Below are 21,856 nucleotides of genomic sequence, written 5' to 3'. Positions count from 1 at the left end.
AACCTTGACTTTTTTCTCATCATCTGGGGACGGTTTATATTTCCGGTAGATTGTGAAACCGGATTGCTGAACTGACAAGTTTAATTCATAGCTGAAAATAGAAAAATTTAGCACTGTAAAATAACTTTCATATACATATAACTATTTGTCACAAGCTTTTAGCTAGTCCTTACCCAGATGGAACAAAAAGTGACTAGCCTTAACTGACAGGTGGAGCCCTTACTCTGATGAAACCCATACATACCATAACGCCCCGGACGTCTGGGAAAGTCCTGGAAATAAGGTGTCTGTCCCGGAGTTGTCCCGGAGATGATTTATGTCCCGGTAAAAAAAGCAGCAGCCAGTCTTTGCCACAGGTTAAGCTCTTACTATGCAAGAATCATATAAAGTGACTATAGCCTATGCCACCAATATTGCACCAGGCTAGCCTACACTACTGTGTACTGTGGACTTACTTGCTCTTGATCTCTCAAAAATTGATGATATACATAGCTGGACAATTACCTCCATTTAACAAATATAAGCGATTCCTTTAGTCAGGAGTATTTTCTTTCCGAAATTGCTTAATCTACTCAAACCAAGACAAGTTCATAGGCTGATGCCCATTTTGCCATAACTATTATGGGTTTCAAGAAATTTTATGTAAAAAATTATTCTTTAATGGGTTAAAAATCATACAGCTATTAGGTGGATGAATGCATTCCTTGTTAAAGACAACCACAAGATTTTTATTATCAGTGCTGATGTGATTAATATTTCAACAAAACATATTATTTTTCAGAAGGTGAACACAATTTGATGTTGTGCTTTGTCATAAGGCATTTTAAATCTGTAAAATATCACTTGTTACATTAAATGCCACTGTAACTACTTATTGCGACATTTGGAATTCCTCTATTTTTGAACTTTGATATCAGTGATTTAATATATAAAAAAAAATATCTATGAAAGTAGAACAACTGTAATCTTACATGGACCAAATTTTCTTATCAAATAAACCCTATACACTTGTCATTAATATACCTGGTATACTTGTGTTTCACTGCAATTCACTATACACTTGTCAAAATTAAATGTTTTCTATATCAGCAATGAAATGCAGAAGATCTTAAATAATAATATGCAGGCCATTTTTAACTTAATTTCAATTCCTTAAAGAAATTTATTTTTTTAATCATGTTTAATCAAAGTTTTTGACAATGTTTTTGTTTGTAATTTATAGGAGCTCTAACTATATATTTAGTGATTTCTAAACTTCCTCATTTATTACCCTTTCCTTCTCTTTTTGTACTCTCTAGTATGTTATTCATAATCCTTAAGAATTATTATTGCCTTTTCAAATTTGGTGTGATGTTTGGCACATTTCACAATGACAGTCATATAATATCAAAGTGCCTTAAATCACACTTACTCTACAAATGTTTTAATAGGCAAGAAAGAATAAATATTTTTTTTATTAAAAAAACAAAAAAACAAAAAACAAAAAAAACATGTTTATAAATATCATATATAATACAAATAAGAAATTTCAAAACATATTTAGCATACTTATATAGATATTTAACATGTTTTATACACCTAAGTATGAGATAATTGTTAGACAAATATTCATAATCCTAGTTATACAAGCTTGTCAATCTTTATATGTCAAAACAACTTAATTGGCCCCTTTCCTCAGATATTTAGCAGCAACTGTTTCTATAGATACCCATGCACACCCTAAATATATAAATGGTTTTGACCAAAATGAAGGATGGAAGAGTTTCAGCTAGTTATGGGTTAACAATATTATTACATTTCACAATACAAAAAAAAATATAAGTAAAAATTATTAGGGTATTGCGGAAAATGGCATAAGACTACATTATTAATTGTTTGTTAAACTACTTCAGATTTGATTTATAGGCCAGAGACCAAGTTTATTTGAAGAGACACTCTACAGATAAAAGGAGGAACATGCAAATAATATAAAAATGTTGATGTGTAAACATACTTTCAACAAAACTGTCGGATATTATACAATTACTTGAAAAGGGCATAACCTTTGATTTATTTCACTGCTTTTAAGAAATGTAGCATTTAATAACAATCATTATTGAATTTATTGTATGTGAAATAACTTCAAAAAAGGTCCACAATATTGAGTGTGCGAATTTAGAAGTAAGTCTGCAAACCAACTGCCAGTAGAATTATTGTTGGACCAATAAATTTTTTAAGACACTAGCTTTTAAATAAGGCCTATAAAACATTAGCAGCTAGTCACCTTATTTTCTGAAAATGAAATAACTTCAAATTTCAAAATTTAATGGAACAACTCATTATTCCACAAACTATATGACCTTGCTTTCCACTGAAAAGTTTATTTTGGGCTTCTCAACCTTGTTAGGGCTAGCAAATATTGTCAATGACTAGCTTGAATGGCTTGTGTTTTTCTGGCCCTAAATTCTTTAATTTCTTTTAACTGTAACTCCTTAGGCAATAGCTCGATAATGAAAAGCTTATAACAATAAATGGTAGAAATACAGAGTTCCATGATGTGATCTGAGTCTCTACTGTCCAAGTTAAGCCATCTGTATACTGAAACTTCTTAAAATAACAATAAACAGTTCTAAATACAAAGCAGGGCATGTTAATTGAAAAAAGATAATCTTTGCAAAAGTCCAGGAGTTTGAATTATGTCAGTTGGGTGGAATGCTATCATGAGAGAAGGTACTTAGTCTTCCTGTATAACAGGCCATTACATATTTTTTTGACACTGGAGCGCTATAATACCATAAAATTTACCTGAGTTTTAAAAGTAACAGATTGGATTCAATTGATAATATATTTTTTGAGGCCATATACTAGGATAATACTTAAAGATATTTAGATGTAGCAGAAACATTTTTAAAAACTGTTACATGATCGAAAATATGCGCCGCATTCTACGGTCCCGTTCTCGAGTTCCTGTGTGTTTGGGAAGGGCAATTTACATCACTTAGATGAAATTAAAGACTTTTTTTCTTCTTTTCTTTTTTAGGGGGGTATTTTTAAGGACGTTTCAATTTATCATTATTCAAGGCTAATACTACAGCCACGTGTAACATTATAATACACTTGCATGTATTAGATCTATAAAATCACCAAACCATTTGAATGTAAGCCATATTGCATGTTTATTGTCTTGTGATTAAAATGCACGCAATTCTCTTTAATCCTTTTGTTAAAAAATGTACAATTAATCACGATTGACATACAATGAATATGGGTTATTATATGCAAATACATTTGTTTTGTTTTTTGACACATTCTTGTTATGATTTTTTTTTAAAAAAAAACACCGAAATTCTGCCAATAATCAAACCCATTTAACAATGACTTGACAGAATATAGCACGAAAAATCAGATATCCACTGGATCATCACACAAGATTCCATCATGCAAACACGGTGACCTCAATCTGTACTGCGTCAATTATCACCCCCTCTACCTTCTCCCACTATCTAACCCCCCAAAAAAATATTCAAAAAAACATTCAAGTTAAAACATATTGCTTGATTTAAGTGTCATGTGAAATATTTTTTCAACTTTTATATAAATCACTTTTAAAGTCTGATTCCTGGAATAACCACTACAGCTGTCTTATTTAGTAATTTATACTAGGTATGTGGTTATCTGAAAGTTTCAAGCTCTTCACATTTCATGGGATGAGTCAGGTAAGAAGATTATTTCAGATTTTGATTTTTACAGGGACAGTCAACGGATTTCCAGGACAGTCCCGGATGTCCGGGACACATCCGGAACATTTTGGCATGTATTGCCCTAACCTTTAAAGAAGAAGCAAGCAAAAACATAAAAAAGTTGTTCATATAATAAATAAGCCAGAATAATCTACCAAATAATACCTTGTTGCATTATTATTATTTTTCAGAGAATGACATTTATTTTTACTCTCAAAACAGTCTTTGAGTGGGCACTTGTAAAATTATTGGTGACTGTACAAAAAGTTATTGTAACAATCGCCTGTTATCTCAAATGTGTATACATAATGTACACAAAACAGTGTAGTAATGTAAACTTTGAGATTGAAGGAAGTAAATGGTGTAAACTATCTCATGTTTCCTAGTCTGCTTTATAAGAGGTTTAGTTAGTGAGGCCGAAATATTGGCGAATTTCGTGAATTGACGAAAACCACTCAATTTCCTTTCGCATAAATATCAACCAACCTGTCATTAAATGAACCCTGCCATGACAAAATCAACATACAGCGTTTGCGACCAGCATGAATCCAGACCAGCCTTCGCATCCGCGTAGTCTGATCAGGATCCATGCTGTTCGCTATCAGTTTCTCTACTTGTAATAGGGTTTGTAGGCGAACAGCATGGATCCTGATCAGACTGGTCGCAAACACACTATGTTGGTTTTCTCGTGGTATGGCTCAAATTATACTCTTCACAATTTTGCTAAATGTAAAATGTCTGGTATTTTAAATTTGCTAACTTTTCAACACACAGTAATGTCCACTCATACAGTAATAAACAATTATAAATAAAAAAGATAGGTAATCAATGCACTTCAATCTCACATCAGAAGGAAAATAGAATTTTTTTTAAAGTCGGAAGAAACATTATTTTGTAATTACTGTTTCTTATAGATTGCTAACTGAACAAAACAAAACAAACAAACAAAAACAATCAATAACAACAAATGCTCAAACTTAAAAAATATTGGATCATTTCAAAGTATTTCTTTATACATTTGTCCCATATATAAAAGTCACAATTACAAAAGATATTGGTGACATGTCTGCAGAGTGCTGTCTTGACTTGTTCTACCAATTTTATTTTATTTGTAAATGATTTTATATAAATCTAAATAATACTGCAGTCAATTACCCCCAGCCTATCCCCTTAAGTTTAATGCATCATTGACCTTTCTGATACTTGTAGGGTAAGTTCTATGTTATAATGTGTACCATAAAAACTAAAAACTAAGAAGCTTTCTAGTGTTTGTGTCTGTGTTTATTTAACAATCTCTTCAAGGGTTTGATTTTATTCAGAACATTACAGCCAACTTTGTGACTACAAGTAAGAATCAAGTCAGTCTGCACTTACATGTGTGGTCTGACAAGTCTAAACACTGTTTGCAGTTAAATTAACCATAGACTTGCATTTAAATGCTGGGACAATCTTTCACAAATTTAGCATGGGAAAATATATTTAGCTGGTATGATACAGTTTTTGATGCAGTTTTATGTGTATCACTGTAAAGTAAAAGTGCTTCAAACACACGGTGCTTTTTTTGTGTTCAACCACTTACTTGCCGTCTGTTGATGTATCTGATTCCCTAGAAACATTAGGTAACAGAAAAATGTGAAGTTCACTAAATGATATGATACAGCAATATGACCTATGTCAACATTACTGATACAACAATATGAACATTACTGATACAACAATATGAACATTACTGATAAACCAATATGAACATTACTGATACAACAATATGAACATTACTGGTACAACAAAATAAACATTACTGATTCAACAATAAGAAAATTACTGATTCAACAATATCAACATTACTGATACAACAATATGAATATTACTGATACAACAATATCAACATTACTGATACAACAATATCAACATTACTGATAAACCAATATGAACATGACTGATACAACAATATGAACATTACTGGTACAACAATATGAACATTACTGATACAACAATATGAAAATTACTGATACAACAATATGAACATTACTGATACAACAATATGAACATTACTGATACAACAATATGAACATTACTGATACAACAATATTAACATTACTGATAAACCAATATGAACATTACTGGTACAACAATATGAACATTACTGATATACCAATATGAACATTACTGGTACAACAATATGAACATTACTGATAAACCAATATGAACATTACTGGTACAACAATATGAACATTACTGTTACAACAATATGAACATTACTGGTACAACAATATGAACATTACTGGTACAACAATAAGAAAATTACTGATACAACAATATGAACATGGTTGGTACAGCAATATGAACATTACTGATACAGCAATATGAACATGGTTGGTACAGCAATATGAACATTACTGATACAGCAATATGAACATTACTGGTACAAGAATATGAATATTACTGGTACAGCAATATGAATATTACTGATTAAGCAATATGAATATTATTGATACAACAAAATGAACATTACCGATACAACAATATGAACATTACTGATACAACAAAATGAACATTACTGATACAACAATGTGAATATTACTGATACAACAATATGAATATTACTGATAAAGCAATATGAACATTAATGATAAAATAATGTGAACATCACTTATAAAGCAATATGGACATTATTGTTTACAACAATTTGAATATTAACCCATTACTGCATGAGCATTTTGTGAACATTACTGATAAAGCAATACTGTTACAGTAATATGAACATTTAATTTACAAAATGATATGATAAAGCAATATGAACAATATAGATAAAGAAGTATAAAGATTACTGATAAAGCAATGTGAACATTACTGATAAACCAATGTAAACAATACTGATAAACCAATATAAACAATACTGATAAACCAATATGAACAATACTGATAAACCATTATGAACATTACTGATAAACCAATATGAACATTACTGATAAAGTAATGAGAAAATTACTGGTAAGGCATTATAATGACACCAAACTTTAATGAACTGAATGAACTGATAATAAACAATGTTATCTAATATCAACAATGCTGAATAATATGAATTAATTAACTCACCTTTTTTGATACACTGACTGTCCACCAAGCAATGTTTTTGATACATGTAGATACTGTCCTGAAGATTTTACACTCTCAAACACAATCTGGTCATCAACTTGTACCTAACAATACAACAAAGTTTATATTTCAGATGCCAATTAGTACAATAGTCTTGGTTAATTATCAGTTTGTTTTCTTTTTTTGTTGCTTTTTGTCAATAATTTTGCAAAAAGTGAAAAGAAGGATTCAGTTAAAATGCCAAGAAGTGAAAATAAATTTCCAATTAGTTGCATCATGTTTTAAAATAAATAATATAATTCTCAATTAAGAATGATGGTGCAACAAAATCTTTTTCCAACATTATCAGCACTGGTGGAAACCTTCCCAAAAAGATGTGCAACAGTGATGCATTGATAAATATTTATAAGGCTTATATCTAAGCCCAAGACATATTAACTAGTTTGCCTATTCATTGTGTAATTTGCTACCTGCTACCGATTCTTGTCTCCAGGTTGCCATTTGACTATAAAGTTTGCTTATATTGAATTATTTTCCAGGATAATTTGGTCTGGTGTATTTTGGATAGGGAATCAGAAATAGGGGCAGTATTTTAGTTTACTGTCTGTACTATAAAAAAAAACAGCCATGAACATACCACATCACCCTCTGCCTTGACCTTGTATCTCGGCATGACCTTAAACTGGGCATGTTTTGCATCAAACTCCTGCAACTCAACCTGTAAATATAACATAAAGTCTGTTTAAACAAAGAAAGAAAATTTAATATAAATTAGAATAATAATTATGTTCAAAAATATCCTCTGTGAATAAGAAATCTATAAAGGAAAGGATTTGCTGGTAAAAACATGTCAATGTATGACAAACTTCAGTATTATATGATTATTTGAGCTGCGTCACGACAAAACCAACATAGTGCATTTGCGACCAGCATGGATCCAGACCACGCTGTGCATCCATGCTGTTTGCTATCAGTTTCTCTACTTGTAATAGAGTTGGTAAGCGAACAGCATGGATCCTGATCAGACTGCGCAGATGCTGGTCACAAACGCACTATGTTGGTTTTGTCGTGACGCGGCTCATTTATTGGTGACATCATGAAGTAACCCATGCAAAAGATTCATCCAGAGATTATCACTTAAAAAGTCTTGTAAAAGATATGTCTTTTTTGTCATTTTGTCATTTTGCCATAATTATATGCTATGCATTGTCTCTGGTTAACATTTTCTTCAACCACCCTCAGTACGATATGATATTTATAGCAAAAATATTTATCTGTATTTTGACGTTCTTGACCTAAAAAAAACTTATTTAAGTGTTTAAACCTGTAAAAATGTAATATTGTAACTTAACCTTGTTAAAAATGGAACTGTCCCATTGTAACTTTACAACACTCAATATCCCATTTATTGATTTTCTATAGAACAGCTATTTATCTTTAATAAACATATCTAAAACCTTTGTAATATACGCATTCATTATTCAATGAAAGCTTCCGACATGAAGAGATTTTGAACTGAATTGCTGGAAAAGGGCATTCAGGGAATTCAAAAGCTATATATTGTGTGTCAGAAAATGTAAAGTTATATGAACAAAAGGGTTATTGGAAATACCAAGTAATTTTACCCATATATAAAGTAGCTGTTCCAGTATTTAACCTAAAGTAAATAAAGTCAATAGATCGACTGGAAAAATCAATGTCTTGGAAAAAACCAGCAATAGAATATTAGTACATAAGTTTTGTATCTCGCTCTTAAATAATTGCAGGGTCATTACTGTTTTCCGTTTTTTAATGTCTTTTGTTATTGATTGAGACTTATCTATCATTGATTTTGAATCATGAGCTTCCATACAGACACAATTGCAGATTATTCTCAATGCTTGGTACTTTGATAATTAAACAAACCCCACCAGCAGGAAGTGTTTATGTTCAAAATAGAGAAAAATTCAATAAAAAAACAATAAACTACAGTTATAGCCCTTGGTCAGAGTGATGTCATATAATTATGAGCTATGAAGCTTAGAGGATTCAAGACATGCCATGGTAATTAATATACTCAAATTAACACCACAATAATAGAGATAATCGGGGTTACTTTTACCATTATAAATTTATTTGTTGCCCAGTTTTGTTATGGTGTTGCCCAGTTTTAAATTTTTTGCCTTTGCTCTCAATTGGAGGAACATTATAGTCAGTTATGCTTGCTCTTGCTCATGTCTCAAATAGCCAATTCGCTTCATTCATATTGAGACTGCATTGAATGTTTTCAATATTTAACAGTGCTTGCGAAATTTGCTTTGTTTTGGATTTGTTGATATGGAAAGTATGCAATATCGACAGCTTTTTCACCGGATAATCTCTATTAAGCTGTTTATTAATCCATTCAATGTAATATTTTTAATCTCCTACCTGTGAAAGTATCATATAATAGAAGGGTTCAAAAATTTAAACTAAAAAAGTTACTTTAACCATTTTCCCTCTACAAACTTCAATACAATGTTAACCAGTGCCCTTTAAGCTCATAATTAAAAGCGCAAAGTAAGGAGTCATATTTTCACATCTTAAGCACAACTGACATTTATGAAAATATTCATATGATATATGAGAAGTTGTCAGTTACTTGTAGAAAAAATATTAAATCTGGTGCTGAGTCCAGAAAAAATTGCCTGACTCCAAAAATCAATACCTGCTAATTATGTCACAGTAGACCTATTACTTATTTATCAAAGGAAATGCATTCTTAGCGATTGTGGCAATTAACAATTCCCTATCTGGGATTTTATATACCAGTAGACACATTGGGCCAATAGAAAATGGTAAGACTTGAGTTAGTATTTATTGAGGCTTGTTATTTCATTTCTTTATTTTTGAATAACTTTACATGTAAGTAAAGTGATACCTTCAGATATGGGAGAATATCCTTGATAAGTCACATTTATTAGTTGAACCAGCAACTATACAGTACATTGGTTACATACATGTGAACTTTTTTCAATGTTCTAGAGGGAGAATTTAATTCAAAAAGAGGGAGATTTTTAATTGACAATAGACATAGAAGGAAATTTTGAAATGAAAAAGAGGGAGATTTCTTATTCTTTTTAAAACACCCCTTATTTTAAGAAAAATACTTTAAATTTGACAGGAGAAAGAGGGAGTCTCCCGCTTAAATAGGGAGAGTTCACATGTTTGTGGTTAAAGCACATATAGTGATATAGTTGGACCACTACTGGTTACAGCATTGGTAATGGATTTGTCCTTCATTGAATTTACTTGGAATATATAGTCTAATAAAAGTTTAATTACCCTTTCAAAAATAGAAGTTTCCCTGGATACCTTTATCAATTACCACATGGAAGTGCCTCCAGAACCCGTTTATCTTATATTATCATATGAAAGCCTCTGGATACCTCTAAATTTTATTTCAAAATTCATATATTTTCAAAATGTCAACATTCTTAGGAATATGCATCACCATTTACTGATGACACAATTTAACATAAGTACATGACTTTGTAGATACTAGAGACATATGTGATAATTAATTGTTTCATTAGTAACATACATGTTAAAACAATGACCCCCCTACTTCATGAATGTTTAACTGTATCAACATATTCTCAAGAGCTGGAAGCACAAGAGGAAAATGTGTGGCATCTAAACAGCAATAAAAATAATCAAAGGGCTGCAAGCTCTGTGGTATTTTCTGATCTTTGCAATCTAAATCGTACTGTATATCTGTATGTATTTTCCTGTATAAGTTTATTTTATGTACTATAATTCATCTTGCAAAGCACCAGAGTTTGATACATACGGAATTTTGCATAACTACAGTAGAGTTGGATCAAAAAATCATTTATGTTCATTTTTTATGACAGCCACACTTTATCATTGCATATCATGGCTGCTTCCTTTACAAGACACTTAAAAAAGAATTTTAAAAAAGTTGCCTCGACTTGGATTTGAACTCCAGACCTCTCACACACTAGACGAGCGCGTTACCCCTGCACCACGGAGAAGTTATATAAACATTGTCTGAATAAAATCTAGTCATTCTAAATTTAGAACTTCCATTGCATTCCAGGTTTGTAATCCTTATTAATTTCGAGGTATTTGGTTCAGGATAAACCTGTTGTTTAAAATTGAAGTAAATAATTTAGCGAAAATCTTCTCGCCCAAACAGTCCGACATGTAGAATCTATATATTCCACTACTCGGCAGTCAGATTTATTTGTGTAGTATTCGGTAATCGACATCGCTAAAAATAGCATTTTCATTGATTAAAATCAAATTCATCCGCGTAATTGTGATTGTGCATTTATTGACAATTCTATAAGACAACGCTACTTTTAAACTTTGAATGCGTTGTAATTTGTTGGATACTTGTAACAAAATAAAAATATTTCTTTCTTTTAAATCGCTAGTTTTAAGCTGTTTTGGGAACTACTTGTTGTTAGGTTTGTCGGGAAATTCTGTGTCAGAGATTGAATGCCAGCTATGTATTTACTGACCTTCGGTCAGAAAATACAAAAATGAGGACTTGGTTAACTTCAGTACAATTAACAGGGTTATGATGATGATGATGATGATGATGATCTAGCACTCCCTAGTACAGACTGAAACAGGCTGTCAATCTGAGATATTGAAAGACTGAATAATAAAGCAAGCTCTCTCATTGCTCCAAAAAAGAACTTTGTGTTTAAATGGTCATGTTCATCAATAATTCCTAACTACATCAGTTTGCTTTTAAATCTCTTTGTAAAAGGTCTGACTTACAATTCTTTGATTATGTTTGTAATGTTAATAAATTATTCAAAACATCTTTGGTCCATAATATTTAATTTCAAAAACGTGATACTTTCGAATACTAAATAATTTAAAATGGATTGTACTTTAATGGTTATATGATAACTGTTTTCTCCAAAATACAAAACAAAAATCTAGAAAAATGATTGATTTACCTGTCATTACTCAACAGTTTTCAAGAAATTTATGACTTTTTTTTTTCAAAGTAAAATTGTGTACTGGATTTTAAATAACCAGATTGTGATATGCACAATTCTTTTTTTGCTTCCACTAGCATTCAGGTGCCCTGTTATAACAACGTGCACTATAAATATTAACTTTGCTGCCCTGAAATATCATTACCCAGAAAAACTAACATTATACCCCACCCAGTCACATTATACTTGAATTATGCTTGAACCAGTCCAGGAAATGCCTGGTTCTCAATGGAGGACTCTTCAAGAACCATATTCTTTTAATATTACTACATGTGTAGTTATGTTATTTTATGAAGTGGATTATAATTATAATTCTGATAATAATGTTGCCAGCATAAATCAGTAACATTTAAGAATGCCTGTATGTTTATAATGATGACACATTTTTATATTATATTTTGTTGGTATTTTGTATCATAATTATTAACTAAAACTGATTCTGAAAATGTATACATTTCCTTTATAGATCATTAATTTTGGCTCGTAACATTTTCTGTCCCTGCCATTTTAATCAGACCTCGTATTAATTTCCTTTTGGTAATCCACCGTTCATTACTCCTTTGCAAAGCTATATTTCTATTTCGGCCATAATGTCAGTTAAGAGATTTTTTGAAACAGTATAAACAGTCCATTTAAATGATACAGTGGACATCAGAGTGATTTCAGCTGTCATGGCACTCTCAAAAAATGACTTAAGGAACCTGTGATTAGAAAGAACAATCATTTTGACTTGTGTTTTATTATAAGCTGAAGACATAATTTTCTTAAAGTTGTTTTTGATACTTTATTTAAGTGATATCAAAATACCCATCCAAGGGTATAAGTGATTGAATAGGTCAAAGTCAAAATTAGTTTACATTTTGCCATAATTCCTTTCAATTCTATAATTTTCTTCGCAATTAAAACTTAACAATAAATAGCTCATGTAGCCAAGGAAATTTTTGTAAATATGCTGTACAGTAGGTAGTCTTTTTATATTTTAGGTAAATTTATATTTTATCCTAAACATTTTCCAATATCAATTACCATTAATTATAATAGTAAATCATTTGAAATGATTATAAGGTAAATAGAAAGAGCATTAAAACACCAGGCAATCTGATTTGTACAAGATTGCCGAGTATTTTGATGTTCTTGTCATTTATATCATAGGCAATAATAAAAACATGTTCTCTGATGTCACAAAATGAAACCCCAGTAAAAAAGTAACCAATGAATGAGCATCTGAATTTATTATTTAGGCAGTGATGATTGGTTTTCCTCATAATTATGATCAGTTAAACAATGTGGGTCAACCATAATGTTATCTTAAACTTCTCTCTATTTTTAATGCAAAAAAATTCATTTTGAAGTCTTAGAACAAATTTTACATCCATATTAACTTTACTGGCTTATTATATATATATTTAAATATGATATAAAAATGTATTATTGACATTACTTTTTTTATTTTATGGAATGTTTTAAGCTTCACTGAGTACAGAATAAATCCTTTTTACAAAATTTAATGTCAATTATTAGTTGTGAAATCATATTGATAATTTTAGACATTTAAATGTGCTCTAATGGGACTGTCAATATTTTGTTTACAGAGATTAAAAGTCCTTGTCTTTCATTTGATGACAGAAGTGCATTCTGAAATCTGATGATTTAGGTGTAAACAGTTCAGTCTTCAAAAGGAATAAATGTATTTTAGGAAGTTAGATGTAAATATCTAAAGGTTTTGGGCAGTTACAGTATCTTCAATATTTTGGCAATTAGGTTAAGACACCGTAAATAAGTGATGATATCATTTCCATTAGATATTCAACCAAAATGTTTTATATCTGATATTGTGTTAAACTCATTTACTGTTGATTCCGTCATCCAAAATATCTCTCCCGTTTGAGAAGACTTCATACTGTCAGCTTTGAAAATGCTGAACCTTTAGGGAGAGATTTTAATTAATTTCAAAGTAAGAAAAATATATTAAGCATTGTCATCAGGGAAAGACTCAGAACTATTCTAACACCCTTCACACCATAATGCCCCTTATCAAACAGATCAAGAGCATTATTACAAAAATATATGCAAAGAATAAAAAAAGAATGCTAACAGGTCTTTTGATGTCAGATATGACGTTAAGAAAATTGCTTCCACGTTCATTGTAGTTCAAAAAGTATGTTTATCAATTCTCTTTTTTGATAGCATGTTAGAATGGAAATACATCATAATTTTTCTTGCATTATAGCATAATAATGCACGGTTTATCATTCAAATGCTTTGTAATTTATCACTCAGGCCTGTTGGTCTTCGTGAATATATTCCTATGCATTTGAACTCAAACCATGGTTTATTCTAGACAAACGCATTCAAAATTAATATCTGTTTCCTAAATATGAAATAACTTACAGCCATGTTGTTGCTCTCTGTTGGCGAGGTTGTTGTGGTGCTGACATGAATGTACTTGAGCGTAAACTTGTGTTTGAGCTGAAATATAAACATTATATAATATATTTTACTATCAAATACTTACTAATATTGGTAAGAAAGTATCTTTCCTTTCAATTTAGAATTTACAGAAAGAATATGAGAGTAAAACAAACTTTCTGTCTCTTGTTGTAAATTTAGACTGCATTTTACTAGGTATACAGTGATCTTCAAATTATATTATGTGATAACAAAGTATTAGTGACTAGGTATTCTGACTGTAATGCTTAATTTTCCCGCCAAAAAATCTAACATCGACCAATATCGTAGCAAATCAGTTATTTCCGGAACATTATTTTTCAAAATCTTGAGCACAATGGCTCATCCTTTATTGTTTTCTACTAAATTCCAGTTATAAATGGTTAAAAATTATTGAATACAAAAGATTGTGAAAACAGAATTCATATGAATTCCTTAACCAGGAAAGTTCACAAAGGTTTATAATAAAGTCAAAATAAATGCTTGAGTTACAGATCTTGGATATAATACTAGAATCACATCCCTAGGATATATTAATTTGTTAAGTTTCAAGAGAGAACTGTATATCTTCAGGGTTTGTGGAGGCAAAATTTAAAAAAAAAAGGTCACAAAGGGATATAATTCATACAAATTCCATGCTAGAGTTATTGGTCTTGGATAGTGACCTTCAGTTATGCACACAAACAGTCAGTTTCAAGTGAATATTCTGTTAACAAGATGATGAAGGCAATGATAAGTTGCTAAACTTTGAATAGTGGGGGAGTGAACATGTGAACCTGTGATAAACAGTCTGATAGTGTATACAATGGGCCACACACCGGCAGGATATATTTCAATACCCTTTATTTACAACATGTTGTCTGGGCTTTCATTTTCTTTTACAGAACTCAATAAACTTTTGGGTAAAATATTCCACTATAGTAAATATATGGCTTTAGCTTATCTTTTGTCAAAATAATGAAATGTCTCAGTTGGTCTCAGGTCAAAAACACTACACGACTTTTATATCAGCTCATAATCTCAAACAATAGAATACAGTTATTTAATAGGACTAGACGAATATGACTAAAACAAGTATTTTATCATAGTGGTAATATAAGTATAGCCCAAAATTTAATCTGTATTTATCGCTGACTGCCAGAACTATTGGGATATTATTCAAATTTAATACATGCTGCCTTTAAGAAATGACCACTTGTTAAAATTTCAGTGTAAACAAATAAATTTGTTTTAACTTCATTGTGATGCAAGCATGAAGAGTTTTTAAACCACTCTGAATTTTTTTTTTGAGTCTTGTCTCAAATCTCAGGTTTGTCATTTGTCAGTGTACGCTCAGTGGGAGTTTCTGACCAATCAAATACATGAGATCTGTCAGTTGTAAACTTGGAGAATTTTCTTTATAACCTGTTGAACCCTGGAACTATAGCCAGAACTATCCTTAAGCTAATAACATTTTTCTAACCTCTCTCTGGAAACTCTGAGCCCTCAAGGTTATATATGTATATATATTTTTACTGGGTTCTGTCTCAAATCTCAGGATTTTCACTAGTCAATGTGTATGATATGACAGTTTCTGACCAACCAAATACTTGAAATCTTTGAGATAAGAAAGTTTCTTTATAACTGTTTAAATAACCTTGGGTTCAGATATAAAGTTATTAATGGTCTGATGACCTAAGAAGGGTTTGGACCCAATTAGGCAACTTGGTTAAGAGGAAGACACATTTAAGTGTTACAGACAACAAATCACTCAGTGCTTGAGGTAGTGTTTCCTAATTTTGACTTTTTTAGCAATTTCACTGTTTTGAAAAAAATACCCTGTCAACTTGTTCTGTATTATCTTTTTTTTTTTTTATTTATCAAAGACAGATTTTATAGAATAGCATGATAACTTTTCAATAGTATTATGATCATATGATTTATTTTATTTTCCTTTCTCCCCTTTGATATTTTCTACACTACTAAGTTTAAATGTACCAATACAGTATAATCCGGTAACGTTCTATATAATTTAATACTGTAATATTGTCACACCACTGTAAGTAGGGTTTGTAACCAAAACGAATGTAAATAGTGTATATGGCACCTAAAAAACTTAATAGCATAATCATAGACTTATACAAAAAGCAAGGTTAATACACTAACAATGTCAAAAACAGGTCACATTTTTCTTTTTTCAATTTACTTATTGGGTCAATAATGGAAGAAATCGCATATATCTAATGTATCTAATCAATGTGTATTTTTAACTATGATTAAAAGGGTCAATAAATTTTGCTTTGTTTAATCAAGATTAAAAAATTTGACTTTTTAGATTACGAAATGTATTAAAAATAAAATACATGTTTGGCAAAATAGACACAATGAAATAATCTCTTTGTCAATTTTACCTTTAAAAAGATAATCAAATATTATTCTTAAAATTTGCATTTAATAATTAATTTTCATTAATTAAATATTAATGAAATAATATTAATATACTGATAATTTATAATTTACTTGATTGTGAGACAAATCAGATGTGAGTCAGGACTTAAACTTGCTGAGTATGTTAAATGTAAATGCAGGGTTTTCATTTTTTATCTGAGGCAACAGACGTGCCAACAAAAACAACCGATTTGGCCAGGGGTCAAGGGGGATATTATAGTCTACAGGTTGAAAAAAATGCATTTAATTATATATCTACAAAACACCAGGGACTCATTCTTGGACTTATTTCAAGGTTTTAAGAAAGAAAGAAAAAACAGACCATTTATGGTGATTTGTGTAATTTTAATATCTTGATAACTATACCGGGATTCAGATTGGCCAGTGGTTTCTTGTGACACAGGTGTGACGCTATCAATAACTAAATGGTGACAGTAAATTATACCTGTATAATTTGGCCATAGAGAAGTTTTTTGCCTTGCTGTCTTTTTTGTTCCTGCTCATTGTCATCTGTCTCAGCTTTGGCAGCCAACTGAAAACAATTACAAAAATTAATATATAAGTTTACAACAAAATATTTCAGTAACATAGGAGTGTGGTAGATGCATTTCAGACATGATGTTTTTTTGAAGTTTATTTAATCAGACAAAAAAGACACCTGACGCAAAAGGTATTATTAACCTGAAGCAAAGTGGTCTTAGTAATCAGGTAAGTTATAAACCTGAAGCAAAGTGGTTTTAGTAATCAGTTAAGTTATAAAAATGAAGCAAAGTGGTCTTAGTAATCAGGTAAGTTATAAACCTGAAGCGAAGTGATCTAAGTAATCAGGTTGAATATAAACCTGAAACAAAATGGTCTTAATAATCAGGTAGGTCATAAACCTGAAGCAAAGTGGTCTTAGTAAACAGGTAGATTATAAACCTGAACCAAAGTGATCTTAGTAAGCATGTTAGTTATAAACCTGAAAGGAAGTGGTCATAGTAATCAGGTAGGTAATAAACATGAAACAAAGTGGTCTTAATAATCAGGTAGGTTATAAACATAAAACAAAGTTGTCTTAGTAATCAGGTAGGTTATAAACCTGGAAAAAAGTGGTCTTAGTAATAAGGTAGGTTATAAACTACTGAAACAAAGTGGTCTTAGTAATCATTTAGGTTATAAACCTGAAGTGCTTAATTATCCCTGGTGAAAAGTATTCACTGGAATTGACATATCTGGCTCTGTCTTCATGAAGGTGTAAAATTTAAAATAAAAATTCATGTCACAATTTATGGTTAAATGTGAAGTTACTTTACATATCAGTCATGGCCTTTAAACAAACTGAGTACTAAAGGTGAAAATCCTCAGACATATAATACTACTGCTTTTATTGCCCGGACCTGCCAACACTTTTTGTGCAGTTAATGTCCTTGCAGGCTTTATATTCTTTTGACTACTTTATTTTATATTACTACTTTAATATTTAAATTCCCTCACATTTACAATGAACCGTATGGAATGGGACGATATATAAACTAATTGAGGAAAAGGTTAAAATAATATATTATGATAAAGTTTTAGAAAAAGATCATATTAAATGCTTTTTAACAAATATGTTAAGATGAAGGATCATAATAATTTTCCCAACCTATATTAATCTTTATCAAACAATTTCAAAGCAAATAATTATTTGTTCTACAAACTACATGTACGAGTTTGGTAACACTTAAATTGTAGGAATTTAGTATTTCAACATAATATATTTTTTCAATAAAAAGTCAAGATCAAATTGATTTTGACTATAAAACAGAGGGCTCAACTATCTTCTAAATTCTTGACAGTAAGAAAAGGTGCATAATTCTGTTAAAAAGTAACTCTTGAGTTATCCCAGGGATTTGTGCCAATCATGTAAGATAATCACAGAGAACAAGTGTGTGAAGTTTTAACCCATTCCCTACAGTAGTTTTGGAGAGTGATCAGCTCTCCTTATTATTTGAATAATTAGGCTAAAAAAAGAAATTCACTGAATCACTTCAACTATAAGCTCAGTTTTTAGGAGCAATACGTTTTTGAAACAATAGAGTTTAAATGATAATTAGTTGCTAACTTCAATGTAATTAAAGACTTTTTCTGGAGTTTTCATATAGACATATAGGCAAAATTAAAACTACCGGTATTCAATAAAATTTCTTTTATCATATTCTAATAACATGCCAAGTTTAAAGAAATTCTATAGAACAGTTTCAATTTTGCCTATAATTATGTATATATGAAAACTCCCGAAAACATCCTTAATATATAATAAGGTAGGTTATTAAAGTAAGGGATTAATATCACATGATTGCAATATTCAACCTTACTGTAGGAGGTGAAAATTATATAACATTCAATTGTAAAGATATCTATTGATTTGCAAGTTGAAAAAATATATAAGTTTATGTTAATCATTGTGTTATATGCTTACAGCTATACTGCCAGTATATGCCTGATGAATCAATAAATCTTGAAATCTTCAAATCATTTTGCAATTAAAAAATCTGTCATTTAGCCATAGAAATTGTTAAATTTTTTTCTCTATGTTTACTTGGATGTAATAAGTTAATTAAAACTTTTTTGAGATGGTTCATTTTTGGCTTTATCACACAGAACAAAGATTGTTTTTGCATTGGCCCAAAATGCAGACAGTCGTTTTGGCCTACAGCCACCTCCTAATTAAACTAACCCTTAAGTTAATGGGATTAGAATTTTTTATTAATACAAAGTATTTTCAATTTGCCCTAGAACAAAGAGATGATAATAACCAGTGCTACCAATAAAGACAGACCAGTCTGCACATCTATACAGTTTGATGTAAGACTAAAGATGTAGTTTGATGCAAGACTAAAGATGTAGTTTGATGTAAGATTAAAGATGTAGTTTGATGTAAGATTAAAGATGTAGTTTGATGTAAGACTAAAGATGTAGTTTGATGTAAGACTAAAGATGTAGTTTGATGTAAGACTAAAGATGTAGTTTGATGTAAGACTAAAGATGTAGTTTGATGTAAGACTAAAGATGTAGTTTGATGTAAGACTAGAGATGTAGTTTGATGTAAGACTAGAGATGTAGTTTGATGTAAGACTAAAGATGTAGTTTGATGTAAGACTAAAGATGTAGTTTGATGTAAGACTAGAGATGTAGTTTGATGTAAGACTAGAGATGTAGTTTGATGTAAGACTAAAGATGTAGTTTGATGTAAGACAAAAGATGTAGTTTGATGTAAGACTAAAGATGTAGTTTGATGTGAGATTAAAGATGTAGTTTGATGTAAGACTAAAGATGTAGTTTGATGTAAGACTAGAGATGTAGTTTGATGTAAGATTAAAGATGTAGTTTGATGTAAGACTAAAGATGTAGTTTGATGTAAGACAAAAGATGTAGTTTGATGTAAGATTAAAGATGTAGTTTGATGTAAGACAAAAGATGTAGTTTGATGTGAGATTAAAGATGTAGTTTGATGTGAGATTAAAGATGTAGTTTGATGTAAGACTAAAGATGTAGTTTGATGTAAGACTAAAGATGTAGTTTGATGTAAGACTAAAGATGTAGTTTGATGTAAGACTAAAGATGTAGTTTGATGTAAGACTAAAGATGTAGTTTGATGTAAGACTAAAGATGTAGTTTGATATAAGACAAAAGATGTAGTTTGATGTGAGACTAAAGATGTAGTTTGATGTAAGACTAAAGATGTAGTTTGATGTGAGATTAAAGATGTAGTTTGATGTGAGACTAAAGATGTAGTTTGATGTGAGATTAAAGATGTAGTTTGATGTGAGACTAAAGATGTAGTTTGATGTAAGACTAAAGATGTAGTTTGATGTGAGATTAAAGATGTAGTTTGATGTAAGACTAAAGATGTAGTTTGATGTGAGACAAAAGATGTAGTTTGATGTAAGACTAAAGATGTAGTTTGATGTAAGACTAAAGATGTAGTTTGATGTAAGACAAAAGATGTAGTTTGATGTAAGACTAAAGCTGTAGTTTGATATAAGGCTAAAGATGTAGTTTGATGTAAGACTAAAGATGTAGTTTGATGTAAGACTAAAGATGTAGTTTGATGTAAGACTAAAGATGTAGTTTGATGTAAGACAAAAGATGTAGTTTGATGTAAGACTAAAGCTGTAGTTTGATATAAGGCTAAAGATGTAGTTTGATGTAAGACTAAAGCTGTAGTTTGATATAAGGCTAAAGATGTGCTGTATCAATGTCATTAGAAATAAGCAATGTCATATTGCATGGTTCCTTTTTGCTGTGAAAGATCCAGCTCATAATATTAATAAGCTCAGGGTACACTTGATATAATCACATACAGTTATTCTATTGTTGCAGTTTGCTAATAAGCAAATATATAGAGGATATTCAAAGTTTTCCTTTAAAAACAGGATTTATTTTCATTGAGAGGTATGAAAATAAACATTTCATGAGTGGCGGTACCTTAGTCTAAGTCCCGGCCAGCAGATAGCAGTTCACTGCACTGAGTGAATAAAAAAATATTTACTGTGAAAATACAGAAAATTAAAATAAGGATTTTATTTCATCAAAATTTCTCAATATTTCATTTCAAGTATATAATAAAGCAGCATACGAGAAAAATACAAACTTTTGTATATTTTTTAAGTGGAACAAAATTACATCATTTTTATATCTGAATTTGTAATGACTCCTTTCAGTTTTCTTATATAAAGTAATCAAAGATTGGCTTCCATGCTGTAAAAAAATATTTGCATATCATATAATTTTATATAGAATATATCACATTCCCTAATCTATATAATACATTATAATCTCCATGTTGTATTAATCTATGCATATCACATAATTTCATATAGAATTACACTTTTGAGTATCAGCATTGTTTTTATCTCATACATACAACTGACTCAGTCAACTTGAAAACCATTACAGTTTTTCTTTTCTTTACACTATTCAATTGTCTTAAAATAAACCACGCTAAAAATGGGTAGGGTTGGATAAAGGTCAGTGGTATATGATAAAAAAATATTTATCTGATACTAGTCTTGCTTAAAATATAAAGTACTGTAAGATATTGAATACCCTCCCCCCACACCCAAAGTAAGGACATAATTTTTTTTTTTCTTTTTTTTTTTTTTTTTGAGCATAGTTTAATCTCTTTATATGAGAAATTCA

At 30.4% G+C, this 21,856-nt stretch overlaps 1 protein-coding gene across 1 annotated transcript in view; it reads right to left on the bottom strand.

Moving 5' to 3' along the window:
- Positions 1-21,856, bottom strand: part of LOC132752303 (inositol 1,4,5-trisphosphate receptor type 3-like) — a 68,272-nt gene that overhangs the window by 38,886 nt on the left and 7,530 nt on the right. The window contains exons 4-9 of the mRNA XM_060742614.1: positions 17,136-17,222; positions 14,207-14,284; positions 7,453-7,533; positions 6,816-6,919; positions 5,299-5,325; positions 4-91 (exon numbers count right to left, since the gene is read on the bottom strand). Of these exons, the coding sequence (XP_060598597.1) occupies positions 4-91; positions 5,299-5,325; positions 6,816-6,919; positions 7,453-7,533; positions 14,207-14,284; positions 17,136-17,222 (465 nt within the window). The remainder of the gene's footprint in view (positions 1-3; positions 92-5,298; positions 5,326-6,815; positions 6,920-7,452; positions 7,534-14,206; positions 14,285-17,135; positions 17,223-21,856) is intronic.

The sequence above is a fragment of the Ruditapes philippinarum genome, unplaced genomic scaffold (assembly GCF_026571515.1).
Source record: "Ruditapes philippinarum isolate M1 unplaced genomic scaffold, ASM2657151v2 ctg1688_1_1_1_1, whole genome shotgun sequence".
Classification (NCBI taxonomy): Eukaryota; Metazoa; Mollusca; class Bivalvia; order Venerida; family Veneridae; genus Ruditapes; species Ruditapes philippinarum.
The sequence above is the reverse complement of the archived record's forward strand: the minus strand, read 5'-3'. Positions and strand labels throughout refer to the sequence as shown.